This window comes from Acartia tonsa, chromosome 6 (assembly GCF_053477335.1).
Source record: "Acartia tonsa isolate MP-2025a chromosome 6, ASM5347733v1, whole genome shotgun sequence".
NCBI classification, from domain to species: Eukaryota; Metazoa; Arthropoda; class Copepoda; order Calanoida; family Acartiidae; genus Acartia; species Acartia tonsa.
The window spans coordinates 3,138,647-3,165,045 of record NC_137265.1 but is presented as its reverse complement, the minus strand read 5'-3'; the positions used below and the strand labels follow the sequence as shown (position 1 = coordinate 3,165,045).

The 26,399-nt window shown below is 35.5% G+C and overlaps 2 protein-coding genes across 5 annotated transcripts; both read left to right on the top strand.

The window, feature by feature from the left end:
- The first annotated feature begins 4,460 nt into the window (after positions 1–4,460).
- Positions 4,461–11,328, top strand: LOC145321592 (peptidylprolyl isomerase domain and WD repeat-containing protein 1). Its single transcript, XM_080163032.1, has 5 exons — positions 4,461–4,905; positions 7,401–7,547; positions 8,092–8,358; positions 8,852–9,149; positions 10,295–11,328. The coding sequence occupies exons 1-5, from the start codon at positions 4,774–4,776 to the stop codon at positions 11,326–11,328; spliced, it is 1,878 nt and encodes a 625-aa protein (XP_080019158.1). The 5' UTR covers positions 4,461–4,773.
- Positions 11,329–11,545: 217 nt separating this feature from the next.
- Mpp6 (M-phase phosphoprotein 6) lies at positions 11,546–26,341 on the top strand. 4 transcript variants are annotated; one of them, XR_013880330.1, is made up of 7 exons: positions 11,546–11,680; positions 12,522–12,634; positions 13,167–13,238; positions 13,917–14,025; positions 24,941–25,039; positions 25,682–25,803; positions 26,161–26,322. XR_013880330.1 is itself a non-coding variant. In XM_080163039.1 (7 exons), exons 1-6 carry the CDS (start codon positions 11,591–11,593, stop codon positions 25,751–25,753), a joined length of 555 nt encoding a protein of 184 aa, XP_080019165.1. In that variant the 5' UTR covers positions 11,546–11,590; the 3' UTR covers positions 25,754–25,787; positions 26,206–26,341. The 4 variants fall into 4 exon arrangements, 3 of the variants coding, with proteins under 3 accessions (XP_080019165.1, XP_080019166.1, XP_080019164.1); XM_080163039.1 differs by having other exon boundaries at positions 25,682–25,787; positions 26,206–26,341; XM_080163040.1 differs by having other exon boundaries at positions 25,682–25,791; positions 26,206–26,330.
- Positions 26,342–26,399: the final 58 nt, after the last annotated feature.

Sequence of the window (26,399 nt, the reverse complement as noted above, 5' to 3'; positions counted from 1 at the left end):
GAAAAATACAAGATTAGAAATACAATAGATAGGTACAATATTTACAGGTAGAGCTAATGCCATTTTTTCACAAGATTAATCACAAGTGGAATTTTAATTTAAAAGGTGAAAAAGGATGTCGTCAACATCCACAAAAGCAAAGTTCTATATTCAGAAGTAAGGACAGACGAACTATAATTTTATCAAATGTTTTGTTGAGTTCAAACTGTTTCGAAAGGTTGTTAAATAAAATATGACTTAAGACTCATTTATCAAACAGGGGACTCTAATAGGAGCTGAAATAATCGGGGTTCGACTATTCTTACATTCCTAAATAATTAACCGAAAAGTAACAGTGTTATCAGTTATGGACGGATATACGGACCGACCATAGTTAAAGAAAAGCTGCTTTTATAAGAAAATTTGATGAAAAATTGCGTAAATACAGGATTATTCCTTTAAGACATACATATTTAGTTATTAATAAAAAAAATTAGATGCATATGCGCTGATAATCATTTTTTAATATCACTGCTGAGCTTTAGGTCTTTGCCTTTGGAAATCAAATAGTAAGCTCTTTATACATCTACACTATAAATTTTATGCTAAGATCTAATTGGCGTTTCGTAAAATATGATTTTGTTTAAAAGAGCGAAGCTTTTCTCTAATCAGGATCGGTGCGTCCGTAATTCACACAACTAACTATATATGCAACGTTTTTTTTTATAATAATTATTCATGAAAGAAAACGAAATATTGTTAAGTGAGAGTGTTTTAATCGCAGTAAAAGTAAAACTAAAAAGTAAAAATGTAACAGCCCTCAAAATCTATTGCCCCCCCCCCCCCCTCTCCCCCTGGATCCTCTCTTTTCTCTCAGAGCCAGCCAAGGCCCGCCTACCATTATAAAAAAGCGCGCGCTATCAGGGTTGCCAATTTTTTTTTTTGCAAAATCTTATTCCTTTTTTAAAATTGTACCTAGACTTTTAACGATTTTTTTTATTGAAAATTGACCTAAAAAGCACGCAGAGTACATTGTAAAAAACAGTTTTAGCGATCGCTATAGCTAAACGGAATGAATGAGATGATCTCAATTTATCGACCAATTTTTTTGGTACTAATAACGAAGGGATCTCAGGTCATGGTCGATTTCTGTCAAAAATTTTACTTTTCAAGTTTGTCCTGGGGGAGGTGTTTAATCCATCCCCCCTCGACTACAATAAAAAAAAAAAACTAGGACAACCCAGCTGGAGTTTATTTTTAGGTTTGCTCTTAACGTTATTTTGCTAATTTTTTTTGTTTCTTTAAATATCGCATTATAGAGGTCACCATCAATTTGTTATTTGACTACCAACTTGACAAACCGTCCGTTGAATTTTTATATTGTCAGAGTGGGGGGAATGAAAGGGTGTAGATTAATTCAATCATCATTATCCTTTTCCTCACCAAAAGAAAACATTTTTTTTTGATATTTTCTTTTCCAATAATTAAAATAGAATTATATTTAATGATTGTTTGAAATAATTTAACTCCAGCAAAGAATAAAACCAATTTATATGATGATCTTAATGGCAAAAAAGTTTATACATTTTTCATTAATAGCATAATTTAGTCTATGGTATAATAAATAATATATGATCTGTAAATCTGAAAATATAATAGCTTAAAACCATCTGTACCTACTTGATGCTTACTTAAGTGTTGGTTTAGTACAGTGGCGTGCGAACCGAAGGGGGCATTTGGGGCAATCGCCCCCCCCCTAGCGACCAAAACGCCCCCCCTGCCCCCCCCCCTAGCCACCGCCCCCCCTGCCCCCCCCTAAATGTTGAAAAATGCCCCATTTTGCCCCCCCCCCCTGGTCAACAAAAATGCCCCTTTTTGCCCCCTACCCTACAAAAAGCAAAACTATCCCAGTTTCCAAAAAAAAGATCAAGAAATACTCCAAAAAAAATTTACTATTCATTTAACCTTACCAAATTTTTTAATTAGTGTAGAAATTAGGTTATAATATTTTTTCACTGAACATAACTGACCAGGTAATAGGAAGTTTTTTATTTTATATAATATCAACTTTTTACCAAAGAAATTTTGTACATCCCCAATGATGATACACAAAATTACCCCTTATATAGATTACAATTAGTGGATGAAATGTATGGAAACTTGACTTAATTAACCAACCAATCAAAATTCCATTAAAGTCCCCAAAGTTGTTGAGCCAACGAATAAGAAAATTTTATATGAAATTTTGGGGACTAGTGTAATAAATAGCCCAAAAACCCCTCCCTCCCTGCATATTTGAGGAAAAAAATTTGCGCTTCGCGCACTTTCAAATGGTTTCTGCTTTTTATCTTATTGTATATTTTGTTTTTATTTCTATAAAAACATTTGTAAACAACAAATATTTAATCAAAAAGTTATTTTATATAAAAAAGAAACAGCGTTGATATTTATCTAAGCCTTTTTCTCAACACTGTATGTCTGTCTAAATGAATAACTATATATGATGTCATATTATTTTCAGGATAAGTTTATCATTTTTTGGTGTACATACCCTTACAAAAAGACATGTTTTTTTATGGCAATTTTCATTAAAAACCCTTAAAACTAACTACACTCTATATTCCTAACTTGATAAAATACGCCACTCTTGTTGTCTTTAATTGATTTTAGTTCAAAGGGGGAGTAAATATTTTTAGGTGCGCTTCACGCACGGCCCTTATAAATCCTTGGAAACACCACTTAATGAAAAATTAACAGAGTTTTAAAGTGCCGTTTAAAGAGGGTAGGATATGTTGATATAACTTTTTAGCTTCTCTATAATTCACTATGGCTGTCAGTAGGTAATGCTATGGAGGAAATGTGATTTTTTCAACTGCAATTAAAGATAGAAGGCTAAAACTTAATGTTAACATTCCCATCATTATGGAGTATAATTAACTATTAAATATTCATGGATGTCGGACTGCTTTTCAGGACGTTTTTGGCTATTTTTGTATCTTTTAAATTTCGGGTATAGTCCCTTTTGTGACATTGCCTCTTAAGGTGCATTTCGTCGTATTTTCACAGTAGCTTTTTCCCTATTTATAGCTCCTGCGGGGCCAATTGCCTAACTCTGCGGGGAAATCACCTGACCTAACTTAACCTAGAATAAACTATTAAAAGCTACTATGAAAATACGACGAAATGCCCCTTAAAAGGCGTTGCCACAAAAGAGACTATACCCCAAAGTTTTCCATATTTCTAAGAGATTTTTATATCTGTAGATGAAAGGACAAGTAATTTTTCTTATTTTTTACATAGTTCTTTATATCTTTGGTTTTTATGGTACGATAAATTTTTTTGTGGATTATAATATTAAAAATCAATTTTAAATCAAGCATCCAGTATGTAATTTACTTTGACTGTCATCACACAACATACAGGAAAAAGGATTTGTGACTTTTTATACCTAAAATATATATTTATTTCAACAGATGCTCTTTAAATCTACTTGTCTGTATTCTTATTAATGATTTTTTGTGCTTTGCTACTTAAAGATGTTGTCATCCTTGTTGTCATACAAACAGAAATATTTAAAATCAGTTTTACATATTAGGTTAATTTTTGGTAAATTATTTCCAAAATGAGTGTTTTTATCTCCCCCCCCCCCCCCCAAATTTTATTTAATGGGGTTATTCATCCTTCCTGCTGAGATTTTATAACATCCCCTTCCACACATAAAAAATGTTTTGTGGTGAGGGGGGGGGAAGTTAAATTATCTTCTGTACTTTTTTTTCGAAGATTCTTTCTAGCTCCCTTCCCTTCTGTCATTGCAGGGTGGGGAGAAGGGATGGGGGGGAAGAGATGGGGGATATAAATGGGAAATAGGGATGGGGGAAGGGATGGGGAAGAAGGGATAAGGACTAGAAGGCCCATAATCAAATAATCCCACCCCTTAAAACGCCTTCATTAAAAATAAGTATATATAATCAAAATGCCCCCCTCCTAAAGCAAAGTGCCCCCCCGGGGCACTTTGTTTTAGGGGGGGGCAAAATTTTATAAAATCTTCAAATTGCCCCCCCCTAGACAAAGTGCTTCGCACGCCACTGGTTTAGTAGTCATTGAAATTCAAAAGCTTCAGACATAAAAACCTTACACCATATATAAACCTATGAGAAGCTACCCTGTTGAGGAGAACCCGATCGGTTCAGCGGTTAGCGAGATTCTTCGGTACAAACAAACAAACAGATAGATAGATAGACATCGTTCTACTTTGATATTATAATTTAGTCTATGATATTATAAATAATATCTGATCTAAAGATCTTATTAGTCTATGTTGTGTTTACACCAGAGAATGCCGCGTCACATTTTTAACATCAAAAAGCAGAAAGAAAGCGAAAAATATGGGACAAACAAAAATTATGCAATTACGTTGTTTTTTTTTCTCCATTTTCCTTGAAATCATTATATTTTGTACCCTAAAAGCTCTTTTTAGTTGCGATTTTAATTCATTTAGAATGTTTTGTGGAAGATTTTTGTTATAAAAAATGAAAAACTAACAAATTTGAAATAAGAAATAAATTTTAAACTTTTAATTACCTACTTTAAAAATACCTATATTTAACACATATTTTTCTATTGTTTAGGTACCTGTGTTTTTTATCATTTAATTAATTACCTTTTTAAAAAAAAATTACATTTGTAAAGAGATTTATTATATCCAAAGGTATAGAACCTTTTTTCTAGAGACTTCTTACTCAGAAGACTTAGTTAATAACTTTAAAGTTTGATTTCAGACAAAAGATCTCTAAAATGTCAGATACCGAGCAACGAGGTGAAAAACGTGAGAAATCCGACGCCGAATCTAGCGACGACGATTTTGTTGGCCCAAGCATTACAGATGCGGCCCCGCCGAAAAAGAAAAAAGTCTTAGAATATGAAAAGGTTGGTTTTCAGAAGCTTAGTTGGATCATGGAAAAAAAACGAAGTAGTGGGTTTCGTCGTATTTCACAGTAGCTTTTCTCCTATTTCTAGCTCCTGCTAGTTAATCATTAACAATTACCTAACTTAACCTAATATAACCATCAAAAGCTACTGTGAAAATACGACGAAACCCGCTACTTCGCTTTCTTTCCATGATCTGCTTAGGTTAAGTTCGGTAAATAGAATATTGTTTAGAGAAAGAAAAAAAAACCTACTACTATACCTATCTTTTTAGATTTTTATTGATAAAAAGTGCTTTAAATACCTATAGAAGTAAAAAAATCTTAAAAATTAACCTTTTTGATTAGTAGATAAGTAGTTGGCAAATAAAAGTTGCTTCTTCTGGCTTTTTAGGTGTATCTAGAATAGGTATCTACCAAGCGACATTGTGACGCATGTTAGTGTTACTAAGACAGATTTTATATCTTTTTTTTTTTTTTTTTTTTATTATTATTATTTGATTCTTTATTTGTCTTTATCATTTACATACAAAGATTACATTAAAAGTATATCAATATTAATTTAAAACTCATTTAAAATATTCAAGTTGGGTAAAAATTGTTTATGTACACATATATAAAAGAATAGCATTTCAAAATTACATTGGTTAAATAAAAAAGATTTTTACAATCTGTGACATTCCCTTCGTTCAGTCATATTTTAATTCCTCAGATTATAATGGATCACATTTAAGGTGTGATTGGCAGACTGAATAAAGAAAGGAGGGACAGGGACAGTTTTATTAAGAGCAGAATGCTCTAACACTGTTAAGTACAAGGGTCGCCAGAGGATGAATTAAGGATAATTTTCGACTGGTCCCTTACCTTATTATTGCCCCTATAACTCAAGTCACAGATCCTGGGCAGGGACAGTTTTATTAAGAGCAGAATGCTCTAACATTGTTAGGTACAAGGGTCGCCAGAGGATAATTTTCGACTGGTCCCTTACCTTGGTATTGCCCCTATAACTCAAGTCACAGATCCTGTGGTATTCCCCTAGAGGCTAGCCCAGTCATCAATAAAGCCTCCAAAAAAATAGTGTATCACATATAAGATGTGTTTAGCAGACTGAATTAAGATGAGAGGGGCAGGGACAGGTATTCTGATAATAGACAGCTCTGACCCTGTTAGGTTTAAGAGTCGCCAGAGGATCATTATCGACTGGTCCCTTACCTCGGTATTTACCCTGTATAGCATACTTGAGCTGACTAACCGACAGAGTAGAAATGAATTTTATCCAGGGTCAAATTGTATTGTTGTTAATTTTTCATATCCTAGCTTATAACTTTTATTTTTAAGCAAAAATTTCCTTTGAAAGGAAATAAATTCAAGTAGATTTGAATTTAATGGAAGCTTTTTTTTCAGTCTTGACTGAAAGATAAAAAATAACACAAGAATGATTTCGATATTCAATACAGTTATGATGTTACTGGTGAGCGTTTTTGGAACTCCTACTAATAGCCAGCTTGACTCAAAATTATGTTCAATATTTTGTAGAAGGTTTGTGAAGTAGTTGGCAGTAATACTAGTGGTGACAGGACAGTCCAGATAAAAGTGCTGGGCATTTTCTTTGGGTGCGGGTAGATTCCTGTCCAGTTTACAAAGTGTACATTCTGGAGACTCTGGCCTAAAATTAGCGATATTGGCATTAAAATAGTGAAAATTGTTTATTGATTTAAACGAGAAATCTCTTATGTTTATAGGAATAAAGGACAAATTCCAAACTTTTTGCCATTTACGCTCTCTCTCTATGTCAAATTCTCTGATTTTCGCCCAGTTATACCTATTTAAATAAGTCTTACACTTTTCTATCCTCTGTTCATCATTTGATAAGAAGTAACGAAAATGTTTTGACTTTACTTTTGGCTTTAAAAACAGGGAACTGATTTTAGTTTGGGGTTTTGAAAGTTTACACCTATATATAGCAATATTGTGCTGAACAAATCCCCTAAGTCTCAGATATTCCATGTAATTAAAATTGACCTTTGATTTGATGTTAAAGTTTCTATAATCTAGACATACATTATCAGTATTTAAAAGGTCTCCAAAGCAAATTAACTTAATATCATTTTCATAACGTAACCATGTTGTTTCTGTAAAAATAGCCCTGCTTACAATTTGTTTATCACTATTACAAAAATAATCATTTTTAAAAATTCTCATGTCTTTTCAAATTCATTTTGGCTAAAACATGACAATATATCTTTCAGCGGTTAGCGAGATCCTTCGGTTCAGACAGACAGTCAGGGATCCTGTTAATTTTATATAATGTTGTTTTAGGTGTATCTAGAAAATCTACCAAGTGGTGAGAATTATGAGAAAAGTTTTATGCACAGAGATATTGTGACGCATGTTAGTGTTACCAAGACAGATTTTATATCTTTCAGCGGTTAGCGAGATCCTTCGGTTCAGAGAGACAGTCAGACATCCTGTTACTTTTATATAATGTTGTTTTAGGTGTATCTAGAAAATCTACCAAGCGGAGAGAACTATGAGAAGAGTTTTATGCACAGAGATATTGTGACGCATGTTAGTGTTACCAAGACAGATTTTATCATCACTGCCAGCCAGGATGGACATATCAAGTTCTGGAAAAAGTTGGAGGTAAGGCAGTATATTGTGGCAATAGCTACCTAGGAGATTTGCCAAATGACGTATTAATGTCTTTTTGAATGTTATTTTTTTTTATAATGACCGAGTATCTAATTAACGAAAATTACCTAGGTATTTTCCTCATAAAATATTTAGAAACTTACTTAACAGTAACACATCATACATATTGATAGGTACCGTGTTTCTTATTTTAATACGTAAAATAGACAGAAAAAATGTATTATATAGTAATAAAACCGTTCTCTATCCTCCAAATATATAAAGTAATAAGGTTTTTTTTTGTCTAAAGCTTAATATTTCAATAACTATTGAACTGATTGAGTTCTCTTTTTAGGAAAGCTTCACAATGGTCCCGGGATGGTTTAAGGCTATTTTATTTCTTACCCCTACTATATTTGTCCCTTTTGAATAATGAGCCTGTAGATGCTAGAGGCGCATCCGCTATTATGATAAATCATTTCTTAAAAAATGAGTATCAAAATTTAATAGAAAAGATAAACTTACAGGCATTAATCTGATACCTACATTTTTTCAGGTTGGAATAGAGTTTGTGAAACACTTCCGCGCCCACTTATCCCCCATCACTCAGCTAGCGGTCAACAGTTCAGGCACTCTACTGTGTACAGTATCCAGCGACAAGGCCGTCAAAATATTCGACATTGTCAACTTTGACATGATCAACATCCTGCAGCTTGGATTTACCCCGTCCCGGGCGTGTTGGATTGTTGCCGAGGGTAATCTGGTGCCAGAGGTGGCTCTGGCCGAAGAGGGAACTAATAAGATCCATGTTTATGATGCTAAGGTTTGTTATTTACAGGGGTGTATAACCTCCATTGGATCCCAAGGGGTAAAATTTTTTTAAATCGGAACATAACCACCAAAGAAATATTAGAAAAATCAGCAAACAGCTACTTGTCCTCTCATCTACAGACACAAAAAATTACTTGAAATTTACTTTAAACTGAAATATTTTTTGAAGTAGGAGAAAAAATGAATCTTGTGCAGAATATACAATACACCCTGGATTTATTTACAAAGATAATTAAGCCCGTACGTAGTGTAGGAATAACAGACAACAGTTTAGATTTATTTAGAATCAATAACTGCTAGAAAAGCTTTAGTTGTTTGTATGTTCCTTTTATTGATGATTATTATGGACACGGACCTACGAACAGACAATATGTATATAATACAGCTGCTTTTGCTAAAAAAAGAAAGGACAAAGCACTAGGTAAATAAAATTAGTTTAAGGAGAGTGTTAAAAATTATTTTTGAAATTCATTTTTTTTTTTCAGGGAGAATCGAAGCCAATTAAAACCATATCTGACGTACATTTTAAACCAGTGACCCTTATGGAGTATTGTACCACCCATGACATTGTCATATCCACAGACGAGGCGGGCATGGTGGAGTACTGGTCCGGCTCTAGGAATGAATACAAGTTCCCCAGGGCTGTCAAGTTCGAGTCCAAGGTTGAGACGGATTTGTACGAGTTTGCCAAGAATAAAACAACGCCCCTGTGTATAGCATTGTCGCCTAAGGACGAGTATTTTGCCACGTTTGCGGCTGACAGAAAAATTCGCATTTTTAAGGGATGTTCTTTGATTTTTTTCTTGTATTGATAAATACTAAAATATACTTTGAAGGGGGGGGGGGGTGGATGTGCCCCTTATTGAAACCAAAAGTAAAACGCGCATGATCTCAGCCCATAGAAGAATTACAGCTCTAAAATTCGGCACTGCAGTTGCTTTTGTGGAGAACAATATGGAACTGTGAAGAAACGGCGGCGAAACTGCCGATCCCGCCGAAAATCGCCGATTCCCGCCGATTTTTTTGTTTTTTTTTCCCGCCAAATTAGACAGTTTTCAATCATCTGAGATAAAAAAAATTTTCTCATAAAAATTTCCCTTATTTCCTTTACCTATTTTCACGTGACAATTGTAATATTTCAAACATGTTAATATTTAAAAAATGCAAGTGTAAAATCTTAAAAGTAGCACATCCCCCCCCCCCTCCCCCCCAACTTTATAAACTAGTAAACAAGGACACTTCATTTTTAAGTAGGGTAACAATACAAAGGGGGGGGGGGGGCGAAAGTGACACTTTTTGAAACCAAAACTAAAAGTCAAAGGAACTCAACTAAAAAAAAGAGTTACAGGTCTGACATTTTGCATGGCAGTTGCTTTATTGGGGTACAATATGGAACTGTGAAGAAACGGCGTCGCAACCGCCAAAAACCGCCGAGAAAAGGCGAAAAAAAATTCGGTGGAAAACGGCGGTTTTCGGCGGTTGCGCCGCCGTTTCTTCACAGTTCCATATTTTACTCCTATAAAGCAACTGCCATGCAAAATATCAGACCTGTAACTCTTTTTTTATTTGAGTTCCTTTGTTGACTTTTAGTTTTGGTTTCAAAAAGTGTCACTTTCGCCCCCCCCCCCCCCACTTTAGCTTTACTTTAGAAGAAAAAGTTTAATAAAGTATTAAAATGTATATAAACGATACATGTTAAAAAACTTACCTATTGAATTTTTTTTCTTATTTTACGTTTAAAATATATACCTAGGTAAATATACTTACTTTACTTTAACTTTCGAATACACTCTAAATATATTATCTAAGTATTTCACAATTATAAATAAAATAGCATGTTACATTATTAATATTTTGATTTCAAAACTTACAAACTAAGATACTTAATGAACTAAGTTATAACAAAATCAAAGAATGTCTAATACAGGTACTGACTGGAAAATTGACCTCTGTAATTGACGAGAGCCTGTCGCACTACTCCGAGCTGCAGCAGGTCAGCCAGATCATGCCCGCCATGGAGTTCGGCAAGAAGATGTCGGTAGAGAAGGAATTAACAAGGACAAACCTCATCAAATTCAACAACCTGATCTATGATGAAAGTGGATATTTCCTCATCTACGCTTCTTTGCTTGGAATCAAGTTTGTTAACCTTAAAACTCAAAAAGTTAAAAGACTGCTGTCTCAAAAGGAACACCTTCGGCCATTGTCGATTGCGCTGTTTCAAGGCAAGCCAAAGTCATTTACTGGCACAGCGTTAACCGCCGAAATGGAGGCTAGTGACAATCCGGCGTTTGCCGACCGGGGCACTGATCCGACACTTGTCGTGTCGGCCTACAAGAAAAACCGGTTTTATCTGTTCAGCTGTCGGTCACCACGTGACCTTTCCAGTGTGGACAATGACAGAGACGTGTTCAATGAAAAGCCCAGCAAAGAAGATATTATCTCTGCCACCGAAGAAAAGGGAGCGCCGCGACTTTATGAATCCGCCACCATCCACACAACCCTGGGAGACATTCACATTGAACTATTCCCGAAAGAGTGCCCTAAAACGGTGGAGAACTTTTGTGTGCATGCTCGCAACAGCTACTACAACGGCCATGTATTCCACAGGGTAATCAAACAGTTTATGATTCAGACGGGTGACCCGCTGGGCACAGGTACCGGCGGGGAATCAATCTGGGGTGGCGAGTTTGAGGACGAGTTCAGTCCAAAATTACGACATGACCGGCCTTATACGGTTAGTATGGCAAATGCTGGCGCCAACACCAATGGATCCCAGTTCTTTGTGACTGTCTGCCCCACGCCGTGGTTGGACAACAAGCATACAGTATTCGGCAGGGTGGTCAGGGGGATGGAGGTGGTTCAGTCCATCAGCAATGTCAAGACACATCCTAAAACAGATAAACCTTATGATGATATCTCTATGGTGTCGATTACTGTACGACAGCCATATATGGCTTAAAACCTGACATTTATTTTGATAGGGAGTGGACAATAGCAGATTAATTAAAATTCAACACAACAATCTTCCTCCCTATGTTGTGTGTTTAGTTTGATTTATCATTGTCATATCCCTCTATCCACGTCTTTTTGTAGATCAATGTAAGAAATCTCTTAAGATTTTTCAAATAACCTTTTAATGGTGATTTTTGTTGCTTATATGACATTTATTAACTTTGGTACCTGAATTTTTCAGAGAAAAAAAAAACAGTCAGTATAAAAAAATGGAGCGAAGAACACATAAGAAAAAGCTGTCTAAGCATCTTCTGGAGATGAAATTCATGAAAAGAACAAGAGAAAAGAATGAAAAAATGGTAAATTATCTTTTTAAAAATATTTCTAAACAAATTTTTAAGCATTTTTGTATTAAGCAAACTGTCCCAAACTGCTTTATGATTGGATCTTACACCAGATTATCATGGATTCTAATAATGTGAAACTTGTAGCTGGCTAAATTCCATGAACCCCCTTTACCCTACCCTCTCCCCTCACCCTCTTGTTGGATGAACTAACTGATTAATATATGATATCCATTTTTCCCCTGTCATAATATCCACGTATATTCTTTATCCATTGCTACACAAAACAAATATATAGGATTACATTTTCCTTTTAATATTTGACTCATTACCATGCCTTTTAGTGACTTTCAGACAAACAAACAACCTTTTTTTCTATGATACAACCTTGTCGGATGCATGCGATACTAGCCTAAAAAGTGTCTATTGATTTATTGATTTTAATGATAAAAGGGGTAGTTTCACGAAATGCATTTGAACTTAATTTTGTGAACCGCATATTTTTTCTTAGTTATTGGGTTATACTACATTTATTTATATAGCATATATTTGAAAGAATTTCAATTTTCTACAACGTAGTTTTAAAATATTAAGACTTGAAAATCGTCTTTTTGTGATATTATATACGATTTAAAAAGACGATTTTCAAGTCTTGATATTTTAAAAACTGGGTGGTAAAAAATTGAAATTCTTTCAAATATATGCCATATATATGTAGTTTAACCAATTAATCAGGTAAAAATATGCGGTTCACAAAATTAAGTTCAAATGCATTTCGTGAAACTACCCCTTTTAGTCTTATCCATTGTCATTTAAAATAAAAGCTACTCTATAACTGGTTTATTATTGTTTATAGGACGAAGAAGAGATCCGAGCCCAGATGTTTGACAGTGAGGTGACACCTGCCATGAGAGTTGAGGGAGACAGATTCATCACAGAACCAAGCTATGTTGCCATTGAAAATCTAAGGTAGGACAACTGCCATTTATATTTTATTCCGTTTATCAAGATGTGTTTTTATCTATCCTATTATACAAAGTAGATTTTTGGTCTAAAGCTTAAGATCTTAATAACTACTGAAGTGATTGGGTTTTCTATTTTAGGTTAGCATTACATAAGTCCCGTGAAGGTTTCAGGCTATTTAATTTTCAGATTTAAGTCTTGGGATGGTTTTAAGTTATTTTTCTAGCTTCTTTCTGCCTCTTTGAATACAGAGAACCTAGATGCTATGGGAGGAGCCGCTAGTATATACGTAAGAACAATAAAATAAACGTATTTAGAAAATCTAACTAGTTAAATTATCTTAAATAGCACTAAACCTTTTCAAACAAGTAACTTAAATAGCATCATAATCGACAGAAAGAGTACATAGAGGAAAATTCCACTGTCAAAAAAAATAATACATTGTTAACTTGTTAATACACTGCACTGCAAAGGTTGTGAAATTTAATGGGTTTTTTAAACTGATGAATTCTAGTTTAATTTATATTTTCTTATTTAGATTTGGAAGATTCTCGTACAAGGGCATGAACCCAGAAATTGAAACCATAATGTTGGAAGAGTCAGCCAAGGAACAGTATATTTTAAATGGAAATTGGTAAAACAAAATCTCCTAAGGGGGGGGGGGGGGCGTCATAGCTTACCATCTAAAAATTCTACACTTACTCCTGTTTTTCACCTATTTATCCCACAATAAGAAAAGTACCTAAATATTTGTCAACCAATAAATGAATAGGTACCTAGGAATTTTAAGCTTCTTCCTAGGAATTCAGCTTCTTCGGGTTTTTTAAAGTGTACTATTTTACATACACAAAAATAACTCAAAATTATTAGAACCATATTGATATCAAAAGATATTTAAACACTATAAATATCTCATTTGTTTCTCTAAAACTTTTGGTACATTCAATAAATTTTGATTGGTTGGTTGAAATAAGCAGTATCCAAACTACCAAAAAAATTATTTACAGAAATTTTCTTTATCAATACTTGCGATGCTCAATGTACATCAATTTTCGGTCCTTTCAGTTAAACAGATTACAGTTAAACGTTTGGACACTCAACTAAATGAACCAACCAATCAAAATTATATTAAAGTCCCCAAGGTTGATACGGCAATGAATAAGAAAACGTTATCATAATACTTTGGGGACCAGTGTAATAAACGGCCCAATGTCCCCTCCCTTCCTGCTTTAGATGCCTGTATTGTTTAATTCATCCTTTCAATTAAAATATTAACTGTGATAAAGGAGGAAGCTGCAAAGCCATCACAAATGGTTGACGTCTCGGAAATGGAAATGGCGGAGAGATACGCAAACCTGGTGGGAACTATAGATAAAAAATTCAAGAGCAAGAAAAAGGTAATTCAAAAATAACATTTACTGTATGCAGGGTTTCGGATCCGCATATTTTTGAGTCCAAGGATCCTTGGACTCAAAAAAATGCGGAAAAAATGGAAAAATCTACCTAAATTTATATAAAATCTCAGACATTCTCTTGATGAGAGCCAATCTTTAAGGTTTAGGTTCAGACTTGAAAATTAAAAGTATTTTTGACTTCGAATTAAAGAATAAAATTTTTTTGAAAAATTTGGTGATTTTATTTTTATTGTCAAGGATCCGGAACCGGATCCGCACTGACCAAATTTTGAGGATCCGGATCCGCATACAATCAATGCGGATCCGAAACCCTGACTGTATGTGTCTTAAGAATTTTTATGGCATATGTTATTCTTTTATGTTGATGCCCTACTCAAAGAGATTGTTAACTTTATTAAATAAGCTTTGAGTATCTGATATTTCAATTTATTTTATATATAACTAGCGGCTGCGCCTCTAGCATCTAGGGGATCTGTATTCAAAAGGAGTGGGGCAGAAAAGTAGCCAAAAACCATCCCACGGATCAAATCTCAAATTAAAATAGCCTGAACCATCCAATGACCTATGTGAAGGTTCTCTTTAAAGGAGAACTCAATCCGTTCTGTAGTTATTGAGATCTTAAGCTTCAGACAATAAACCTTAGTAGGTACTTTTTATAATAGGATAATTTTATTAAGTTTTGTGTGTTTTAAATGTCGTCGCTTTTAATATTTTTCTGGAATATTATTTCAAGAAAACATGATATTTTTATTAGAGGCTATCAAAAATAGACACCTAATTGTGAAAATCAATAAAAGTAGCGTGACTCACCACAAAACACACATGTGTAACCATTTATCCAGGTAGACGACAGCATCATGTATTTCTGTAAAATTCACAAATACTTGGTCTATGACTTAATGTTGAATAAAGTAAAACCCCAGAATAAACTAAACTATTTCTGGAATGTATAAAAGCTTCATAGGTACATAAAAATGATAATATCAAATAGACAAGATAAAATACACATGAATATATTTTTATATTAAAATTAGATAAAATACTATTCTTGGTCTAGGATCACTGGATGCTTGTGATTAACAGAAGAGTCCTCCCTTGGTCATTTAAAGTCGGCCTCTTCTTCTTGTGTAGATTAGACATCCAGTTTAATACTTGGTCTGTGAGCACTGGTAAAACATACCTAGATAAAACATAGGTTTTGGTCTGTTACATATTAATCTTCACATTAATTATAAACTGTTTAATTCTTAAACTTTTTGTGTGATCCTTGGTCTATTACCTAATCTTTCTTGACAACGAAATCTCCAGACTTTGCATACTGCCTGCCAGTGGGCTTCAACTCTCTCTTCCTTCCCCCGTGTTCATAGAGACCCTTGAGGAAGTAGTATTCGTTGTTAATCCTCTCCACTTGTGACTCCAACACCTCCACCCTACGCTTGTAGTATTCAAGATCTTTGACCATCGCATGCTTCTCCTCCTCAACCTTGTTGGCCATTCCCTTCCATTGCTTAGTGGCTGTTTTCTCCTTGGACAGTTGAACGTTCTTGGATGATAGTTCTTTCCTGTATTGCAAGACCAGCTCTTCATTAATCCTATTGTACCTCTCGTGACTGTTCTCTATATCCGCTGCCTCTATAGCCTCAAGCTCACTCTCATTACAATCTTCTTCATCCTTTTCTTCCACCTCTTTTTCGTCCTCATCCTCTCTCTCTCTATCCTCGCTGTCTCCAAGTGTTAGTTTCTTTGTCAAAACTTCAACCTCTCTGTCCTCCATCTCTCCTTGTTCAAAACCCTCATCTTCAGAGAAAACAATCAAATCAGCCACGGCCTCTTCCTCTACGTCCTCCTTCACCTCCTCCTTGACCTGTTCTCCCCATGTAGGGCGTTCTGAAGATTGGTGAAGCTCATCTAAATACTCTTCCAAAACTCTCTCCCTCTCCTCCTTTGTCCACGGGGCAGTTTTGTAAATATCCCAAGAATGCCAGCCTTCCGGTCTTCTCTGACTCCATGTCAACTTGGACCTCCTGTATCCTCCTGTTGATCTTGGCCTTCCTCCCAAGTTACGGTCTTCAAGTTCCTGCCGATGATACTCGTTAAACCTATATCCCTCAGTTTCGATAAGAGGAGGGGGAACTCTTACCCTCACTGAGCTCGATTTACGCTTGCTTGCATTCCCATAGAAAGTATTGTCCAGGGCAATGAGAATGTGGTTTTTGATCTTCACCAGACACTCGTAGCTTGGGTTTATTCCCAAACCCAAGCCAAGTTGGAACTCTACAAAAGAAGTTCCCCTCACCCTCAGGGTCTTGTCAGACTCAGATACCCAGCACATACCCATTTTGTGCATGTTGAGAGGCGGCATGCCCAACTTCTCATTGTACCATCTGATACTTTCATTTAAATCTCCCACCTTCTTCCATACAACAGAACTATTTGGAATGAACATGGCACTCCCAAAGATGACCTTATTTTTCTCCTGCTTCTTAACAGCGTCAACAATCTCTTCCATGTACTTTGTGAGTTTCTTGTTCTCTAATGCCCCTGCCCATTTCTGATAAGCTAGGATGATGATATTTTTGCTTTTGCTTTGGTCATTAACGGCATCCAGGATTGTATCAGTACATGTACGAATATCATAGTTCTTAAGGGATATCCACTTGGCACGGGTCATGTTTTCATCCCAAATTCTTTGGGGCATCATATAACTAGCAAAGATGTAGTCCTTTGGCGGCATTTTTGGGCAAGCTTGATAAAAATTCTGTCTATTATCTGAAAAATAAACAACAATGATGAGTACTAATGGAAGGAGAAAATTTGTTTGAAGTTTGTTTAGCATGATATGAATTTTTCGTAGACAAGCTGGGATTTTTTCCAAAAAACATGATTTAATAGAAAATGTTATATACGGTTGAAATATTCTTGTTTCGTGCTGGATGTAATAAAAAAATTGGGCTTCAATCAGGATATAAAAAAAAACTTCGTTCTGACGGAAAAATTTTTAAAAATGCGACAATAAAACAGAACACGCAGGCAATTTGTTTGAATTTTATACTATATTATGCTTTAAAAATTTGTTTTTCACTGTTTATTTCTATGAAACATTAGTTTTTCACTGTTTTCTTGAAATTTCACGCGTTCGTTATAATGGCGTCGCGCCTGTGTAGGTGAAAACTTTGATTTTGATGCAATGCCGCGTATTTGTTTTTCCAAGATCTGACTTTTGTGCGTTGCTTTCTCACGGGCCGATCCCAATAATTTCAACTTTAGATGTAATGCCGCGCATTTGTTTTACCGGGATCTGTGTTTTTACGCTTTTCTCTTCGAAAGTGTTGCCAAATCTTGTATTGTATTGGTACCTATAAATTTTTACAATAAAGGTATTCGTTTATTTACAATTCGTTTATATACATTGTATTTTTCTGATTATTCGTTTTAGTTTAGAATGATGTCCATGGTGTTCTTTGACATCCTTCCATTTTGAATCACATCCAACAGCGGTTCCTTCTTGACTCCTTTCTTGGTCAAGATATCTACTAGCATATCTTGACCTTTTATCCACCGGACTTCCAAGATTCTCTTCTCCTCAATCATTTCTTTAATAATAGCGATGTCCGCTCTTAGCATCCTTTCTTGCACTTCAGATTCTGAATAGACTGCGTCCCTAGCTGACTTATTGTCAGTAATGGCTCTTACTTTTAGATCAATCTTGCCGTTTGTAATCGTCTTGATCTGGGTCTTTACACCTAGAGCCGCATCTAAACCTAATGACAAAACTTGAGTTTCAGCACCAAGAGTGCTGTGTACTTTCCTCTTTAGTTTATTTGCTTTCCATTCTATTACAGCTGCCTTTCCATTTTTGATGTTAACTATGAAAATGACATATCCACCACAGCTGTCAGTATTGTTGTTGAGATTGCGGTAAGCCGCATCTGTGTATACCCATATTTGGCAGTCTTCTAGGTTATCAAGGCACGGGATTCTAATTGTCACTTTGTTCTTTTTCATTCTCTGAAAACAACTTTGGGCTTCTTTAAGCTTCTCAACTTTACCTCCTTTGAAGTTTGTTGACAAATCAACACAATCAAATGCTAGGTCAGGTCGTGTTGCTCTGACTGTCCAATTTAGGATTCCAGTTATTTGTCTGAGTATTGTCAGCTCATCCTGATTCATCTCTCTAGCTTTGTCCTTGATCAGTTTTGTATCAACTTTGGGAATATTGGCATCATCCACATATTTATCTTGGTCTATTGTGATTCCTTCCTTGTCCTGCTTAAATAGAAAACCAGTGTACATGAATTGCTTAGTCTCCTGTTTTCCAACTTTGAATATTCCTAGCACTTCAGGCATGATTTTGTCAATGAATTCCTTTGTGCCAGCATAAAAAAAATCATCTACATGTATGCCAACTATACCAATGAGCTTGTCATCTTTGATCATGTAAAAAAGTCCTTTATCTAGAGGTGACTTTTTGAAACCTAATTCCTTGAGCTTGTCCTGTACTCTCATATACCATTTGCGGCTGGCATCTTTCAGCCCATATAGGCATTTGTTCAGTTTGAGTAGTTTACCTTGCATATTGGCCTCCTTTGGAGGTTTTACAAAAACTTCTCTATCCATCTGGCTTCCTTGTAGGAAAGCTGATGATATGTCAGTTGTGTATATTGCCCATCCTTCTGTTGCTGCCAACGTTGATATCAGTCTGATTGACTGTTTTTGAACTGTTGGACTGTCTGTAGGAAAGTCTGTCTCTTCCTGAAAACCTCTAGCCGTTAGTCTGGCTCTCTTTTCTGTTCCTTTTTCAGTAAGAACCCAGGTAGTAGTTATTCTGTCTTGACCTATATCATCTACTATTTCATAAGTGTTGAAGGCCTTTAACTTATTGAGCTCATCATATTTTGCTTGTAGGCATTCTGGTGAGTTCCTTTGTTCAGCTGGAACCATTACAGCTAGTATCTCTTCACATATCATTAGATATGCAGTCTCTTCCTCCTTTTCTATTCTTACTTTTCTTTGTTCAATGTCAGATATTTCAAGATTTCTGCCGTTATCTAGCTTTATTACAGTCATAACTTCAACATCTTCAGCTTCCATTTGATCATTATTGGATTCATACTTGATATCCCGCTTTGATACCTCATCATGGAACACTTCTCCATTATCAAGCTCAATATTGAACCAACCAGCGTTCCTTCCTCCTACCTTCCCTCCATGACTAAGAATTTTTCCTTTCTCCCACTTTCCTTTTTCTAGAATTTCAATCCTGTCATTACGCTTGAGAACATGTTTGGCATTTTGTAATGTTCCATCATCATTGAAAGTGGGTGTAGGTTTTTGGCTGTTCTTCCTTCTTTTCAAGCCTCTTGTGTTACGCAGTGGAATTCTTTCTTTCTCTTTGTTGCTCTCATCCTCATTGCTGTCATCTTTTTCACCGTTTGTGTTCTCCAGTAGAGGATCATTTGTGTCTCTTGGTGATTTATTTGTGTTTTGTGGTAAGTCATTCTTGCCATGGTTCACTTGGTCTGTATCTGTTGACGGGTTATTGGTTTCTTCATTCTTCTCCTTCTCATGATCTCTTATCTCTTGATCTGTAGAAGATTGCTGTTTATTGTCAGCTTTGAGATCTGTAGCTGTGAAGTGCTTATCCTTGTCATTGTTTTGAACATGGTCCATTAGACTTCTTGTCACTCGTTCTTGTTCATCCAATGCAAGATCCAACAATTTCTGCCTACCTCTGGTATTGTGAATTCTTTCTTCCTCTTGTGCAACTTCACGTTCAACTTCACTTGCTATGATGTCTTCATCATTCTCAGCTTGCTCTGTTGTGTTCTCTTGCTCTTTCCTGTTCATCTCCTTTACCAGCTCTTCACCTGCTTTGATCAGTCTGTTGGCACTTACTCTGTAGTAAATGCTCCCTATCCTTATGAAAATCACTTTGCTGTCCTGGAACACAACTTTCGCAGGACCTCTCCATGTATCTTCCCCTTCCTTCTGAAAGTATACAATATCACCGTGTTCATAGATTGTATCAGCTACTCTGATCTTGGTCTTGAGTGCTTTCCTCAATCTTTCACATCTTTCAGCCTTGGTATACTCTGTTCTTGTCTTGTTAATGGCTTCAAGCGTTTCCAACAGAGTCTTGCTCTTGGTAGGCTCTTCCCATGCTGGTGGGGGATCATCCAGAATATTTGGTAGCTTGATCTGTCTTCCAAATACTAATTGGTAAGGAGAGAATCCTCTGACATTTGATAATGAGTTAGCTGCTGTCACTGCCCAGGCCAATGCAACTTCAAGACTCATATTCGGATAAGTTTTCCTTGTAATCTTGACAATTTGGTCTGTGATCTTATGATTCCTTTCATTTGTTCCATTCTGCCACGGCGAGCTTGCACCCGTCGTGAGCAGTTGGATATTGAAAGCATTCGCTACCTCCCTTAGTTCTTCATTACAGAACTCTGTCCCGTTATCTGTAAGAATCTTCTCAACTCTGCCAAATATTGGCAACCATTTGAGTGTAAGTGTCTTTACAATCTCAGCCGGTTCCTTGCTCCTTATAACAGCTGCTACTTGGAATCTGGTAAATTGATCTATCATGTACATGATATATATACCTTTATGCATATCCCACACTTTCAGATCAATTGTTAGTACTTGGCCAAAGTCATTTGCCATTGGTGGTGCTACAGAAGGTTTATCTGGTACTCTCCGCCTGAGCAGACAACCTTCACACTTGTTCATTATTTTGTCAATCATGTCCAAGAACTTTTCTTGCCATTTGCCAGCTTCTTTTAGGATTGTAACAAAGGCTTTCTTTGGTCTATGTCCAAATTGCAGATGGATCTTGGATAAGGCTTTCATTTGTTCTTTGTCATTGTCATTTTCTAGTTCAGCTATGTTGACTTGTTCTAGTGCTTCATCTTCTTGCAGAAGATCAACAATGTAGTGTCCTGCAGAAGTTGTTGTTAGAACTAGTGGTTTACCATTTATAGTGCCTTTGTCATTTTTCATATCCAATGCTATGCCTAAACGTTTCATTTCATTCTTTGACATCAGAAGAGGAATGTCTGATTTTATGATATCAAAGCTGATTTCATTGTAACATCCTCCAATTTTTACAGGTATTGTATATCTAGCCTTTGATTTCAGCTTGCCTTGATTTCCAAAGATAAAGTGTCTGTTGCTTTCCATTGGTCCTTTTACTTTGTCTTTCATGTTGCCAGGTAAGGATTCCAGGTATATCTTTAACCATTGTTCTCCTGCTACACTTGAAGTGCAGCAGGTGTCTAGGGCAGCCATGTTCAGTGCTTCAGCTGTAAAGTTGCTCATCTCCTCCTTGTTGTCTGAGCATAGCACTGTACAATTGACACTTTCTTCCTCTGTATCTTCTCCAGCTGATTCAACCATCACCTCCTTTTGTTCTCCATTTTCATCAGTTAGGAAGACTTGTCTATATTTCTTTCCCCCTATCTGTTTGTGCTGAATTTTACCTGATTTCCTTCTGTTTTCATAAGAATCTGAAAAATTCTCTTGCAAAATGTGTGTTTGATCCACAAATTTTGCAACGCATGATTTTTCCATCAGCCCCTATAGGATTCTTCTTTCTAGTAGAATAAAATGGTTCTTGTCCTTTGTTATCACTGTTTTGACGTCCTTGTGAATTTTGGTATCGGTTATTTTGATTTCCCGATTTTTGGTATCTTTGGTTTTGCGTTGGCGGCTTCCATCCTTTCGCTATTAAAATTTGGTCTAGGTTGTTCGTAGTGTCGTCTTCCGGGTTAGAATTCTGTGTAAGGAATAATTCTTCATTATTTTTGTTCTGTTTGTCTTTTAAACGGCTGCATACTTCTCGTAATTTCCGTTTAACGGTTTCGTATCTTTTGCCGTCGTTAAGCATAAATTGGCATACTCCTCTTAGAACGGTTTCTTCAGTTGTGTCTAGTTGGGCACATTCGAATAAAGTTAAGGCTAGTAGCTTGTCATTTTGAATTTCTATCCCCAGTTGCATGCTTTTCTCTCTTAAATTTTCGAATTCGATGATGAATTCGTTAATATTCTGCCCAGCCTTCCTTTTTATTGCAGACATTTGCCTTTTGACCTCGAAAATTTCCTTTTCTTCATCGACATAGAAACGCTTTTTAAGAAAATCAATTACGCGTTCCACCCCTTGTTCGTTATTGATTAATTGCGTTGCCGGGATCGCTCTAAAGAGATCGTCTTTTAAATGGTTTCCATACTTTTGAGAGTGTTTTGGAATGTCATTTGCTAGCGCAAAGCCTTGTTTGTGTAATGGAAGGTCCGTGGAAGCACTCCAGGCTTTAATGCATTCGTACCATGTATTAAACTCTCTATATTCATCTAAAGGTGGAATTGGTATCGTGTTTCTTCCATAATCATATCTTTGCTCTCTGTATGGGTCTGGTCTATCATAGGTCCTCTGTCTGCTGTCTTCAAAAAATCCTTGTCTTTGTCTAGGATTATCTTCGAATATATATCTTAATTGTCGGGGATTATCCTCAAAAATGCTTAGTCTTGGTCTATTATGGTCATCAGAAGTTTTAGGTCTAGCACCTCCATGCGTGCCCTCTCTATCATATCTGTCGTTGTTTGAAACGCTACTAAAGAAATTGCCATCCTTGTTACTATATCTGTCATACTGTGTTTCACTTGGTCTATAGTATGCATTACTTGGTCTGTTATATTGTCTGTCATATTCTTCAAATCTCTCTCTATTATTGTTGTATTGATTTGCGCTATTATTGACGTTGTTGTCCTTGTTCGTTTCGCTAAATAAATCATTGTTTCTTGGTCTATTATTAAATTCATCATAGAAAACACCATTTATTCTTTGTCTACCTCCAGAATTAATATCTTCTAACCTTGGTCTAGTATTTAAATCATCAGTATAATTGATTAAACCACCTGTGGGACCGCCCCCCACTCTTGGTCTATTATTTAAATCATCCATATATCTACCTGTGAGACCGCCACCTATCCTTGGTCTATTATTTACATCCTCCATATAACCACCTGTAGGACCGCCCCCCACATTTGGTCTGTTATTTGTACTATCCGTAACGCCACGCTCTCGCACGCCCTCCGAATTATTACTTTCATCAGTAATATTTGGTCTGTTATTATTTTGAGCCAAACTTGGTCTATTATCCATTACGCCCGGATTTTGTTCCTTTTCTGGCCCATTATTAACACCAGGGTTATGATTTGCACCACCCCCGCCAATTGCGCCGCCAATGGCGCCGTCCATTTCATCATCGCCACTTGAAATTACCCTCCCAGGGTTTCCGTTTTTATCGCCCATTTTTAGCAATTCTGGGGTTTAAAACACCTCACTTCGTGTTTTTAACGTCTTTTGTTTTGACACAATTTTTCGTGAAGCTGTCCGAAAAAAAATTTTTTACTGAGCCTAAGCTAGATTTATAATTACACAGAGTCGTAGATCGGTTTTGCCAATGCTACCATTGTGAAAATCAATAAAAGTAGCGTGACTCACCACAAAACACACATGTGTAACCATTTATCCAGGTAGACGACAGCATCATGTATTTCTGTAAAATTCACAAATACTTGGTCTATGACTTAATGTTGAATAAAGTAAAACCCCAGAATAAACTAAACTATTTCTGGAATGTATAAAAGCTTCATAGGTACATAAAAATGATAATATCAAATAGACAAGATAAAATACACATGAATATATTTTTATATTAAAATTAGATAAAATACTATTCTTGGTCTAGGATCACTGGATGCTTGTGATTAACAGAAGAGTCCTCCCTTGGTCATTTAAAGTCGGCCTCTTCTTCTTGTGTAGATTAGACATCCAGTTTAATACTTGGTCTGTGAGCACTGGTAAAACATACCTAGATAAAACATAGGTTTTGGTCTGTTACATATTAATCTTCACACTAATGAAGATATATTAAGCACCTTAATTACAACCAATAACCCTCTAGGGTACAAAGGGGGGGGGGGCGAAAGTGACACCTTTTGAAACCAAAACTAAAAGTCAAAGGAACTTAACTAATAAAAAGAGTTACAGGTCTGACATTTTGCATGGCAGTTGCTTTATATGGGTACAATATGGAACTGTGAAGAAACGGCGGCGCAACCGCCGAAAACCGCCGAGAAAAGGCAAAAAAAAATTTCGGCGGGAAACGGCGGTTGCGCCGCCGTTTCTTCACAGTTCCATATTGTACCCCTATAAAGCAACTGCCATGCAAAATCTCAGACCTGTAACTCTTTTTTTTAGTTGAGTTCCTTTGTTGACTTTTAGTTTTGGTTTCAAAAAGTGTCACTTTCGCCCCCCCCCCCCTTTACTATGGGGGGCAACTCTTTAGTTAAACACTCAAGGATTTATAATATTTCTTTAGCATGATCTTTGGTAAAAAAGTGGAATTGCCCTTTTTTCGTAAATTATAGAATTTTTGTCATTTCTATATGTTACATTTGTTTCACCTTAGTTTTGAAAATGAATAAAAAAATCCTCCAAATATAAAATCAAAATTATCTAATTTTTAAATATCTTGAAGCTTTTCACTTTGCTGTTGAAACGAATGCTTGCAAATTCATTGGTTGTATCCCATCCCTATAACCTATTCATTAATAGTTATTTCTTTCATCGTACTATAAACCGCTTTCCGCGGATATAGAATGTACAATTATAAAATTAAAACCGGTTTATTAGCCCCGAGATGCCGAAGGCACGGGCTAAAAAAATGGTTTTAATCTTATAATTGTACATTTCTATATTCGTAGAAAGCGGTTTATAATACGATGCTAGACATAGTTTTTTCGTATTGATGAGAACCGGTTCCTGTCCACCGGATTCGAATAAATACGAGAAAAATCTTTAAAAATTAACAACAAAGTTTACTTTTTGTAGAGAGATGCAATTGGCAAAAAAATCGGCACCCCTACAACATCTGCCCCATCTACAAACACAGCCAACATTGTTGCTCAAACTTCACAATTTTTAGCCCAGGTATGATTGATTGTAGCGAAGCTACGCCATTAATTGCTTTTCCAGTGTCTGTATGTCCTATAGATCTTATCATTCCACAAACACAGCCAACATTGTTGCTCAAACTTCACAATTTTTAGCTCAGGTGAGGTTAAATGTAGCGAAGCTGCGCTTTTAATTGCTTATTCATTGTCTGTATGTCCTAAAGATGATTCCATTCAACAAAATACCTGCATACTGTAGGTATTATAGATCCAATTTTACCAGTTATGTATGGTTTATTTTAGCTAGGCTAATCTGTTAATTTTTTTTTAACTTCCGAAATAATTTCGAGTTTACATTCTTTTCTAATGAATCTAAGTTTTTAAACCTTTTGTTATGTTTTGTTTATAAAGGTAGGTATTGTTCATGACATTGTTGTTATTATGAAATTCGATCTATACTATTAGTCAAAGTTTCTTAAGGGATAAGACAATAGTTAGAAAATTGATTTGTGAAAAAATTGTTGGACATTGTTAATTTGTTAGGTTCTACCATCCAATTGGGAAACATAAAAAGTCCCCAACGTTTAAAAAAAGTAACATTATTGGTATTATAGGTGTAAATTACAGTCCAATGTGCCTTCCCTCCCTAGATCAATCAAATCTATAAATATTTATTTAGGTAAGACTGGAAACCGACCAATCAGGGCCCAACAAGAAGGCAAAATTCAAGAAACCTCAAGATGATGAGTAATAAAACATTAAAACATTCATTTTGGAGGATTTTTGTTTGTATAGCTTCAAGTGTTATTTAAGTTTTTTGTTTCAATTATATAATATGACAAAGATCATATTGTCCGTAAGTAGCGCAGCAACTTGAAGCTAATACATTTCAGTACACTGTTTGTTACACTAGTTCCCAAAGTTTTATAATAATGTTCTCTATATCGTTAGCTTAACAACCTTGGGACTTTAATTTAATTTTGATTGGTTGGTTCATTTAGTTGTGTGTCCAAACGGTTCAACCACCAATTGTAATTTACAGAAAGAGGAATATAGGTCAAGTTATCGACCATTGTCTTATTCCTGGTTAAAAGCAAAAATATATCTAAGTTATAGGGTAGCTACGTTTATATTAGATGATTATAAATCAGTCTTAAGTGGCACTTAAATTATATAAATAAATTTTCTTTTCAATTACCTAAGATACAATAAAGTCAAAAGAAATCTATTTTAATTAGAAAATTCACTATGTGAATTTAAAATTAAATATTCCGTCTAAGGAATTTTCGTTCAATTTAAATGTTTTGTTTGTGTTTTTTTTATTTATTTCATTTTTTTCTGTGATATTTTTTTTTGTTATGGAACATTGTATTTTTTTCATGGTGTTTTATTTTAAA

Bases quoted from the DNA above. Each gene is read 5' to 3' on its own strand.
- LOC145321592 (XM_080163032.1), top strand. From the start codon at position 4,774: ATGTCAGATACCGAGCAACGAGGTGAAAAACGTGAGAAATCCGACGCC. The intron at 4,906-7,400 runs GTTGGTTTTCAG...ATGTTGTTTTAG, and splicing joins AAGTCTTAGAATATGAAAAG to GTGTATCTAGAAAATCTACC. The intron at 9,150-10,294 runs GATGTTCTTTGA...GTCTAATACAGG, and splicing joins AAAAATTCGCATTTTTAAGG to TACTGACTGGAAAATTGACC.
- Mpp6 (XM_080163039.1), top strand. From the start codon at position 11,591: ATGGAGCGAAGAACACATAAGAAAAAGCTGTCTAAGCATCTTCTGGAG. The intron at 12,635-13,166 runs GTAGGACAACTG...TTTCTTATTTAG, and splicing joins GTTGCCATTGAAAATCTAAG to ATTTGGAAGATTCTCGTACA. The intron at 14,026-24,940 runs GTAATTCAAAAA...TACTTTTTGTAG, and splicing joins AATTCAAGAGCAAGAAAAAG to AGAGATGCAATTGGCAAAAA.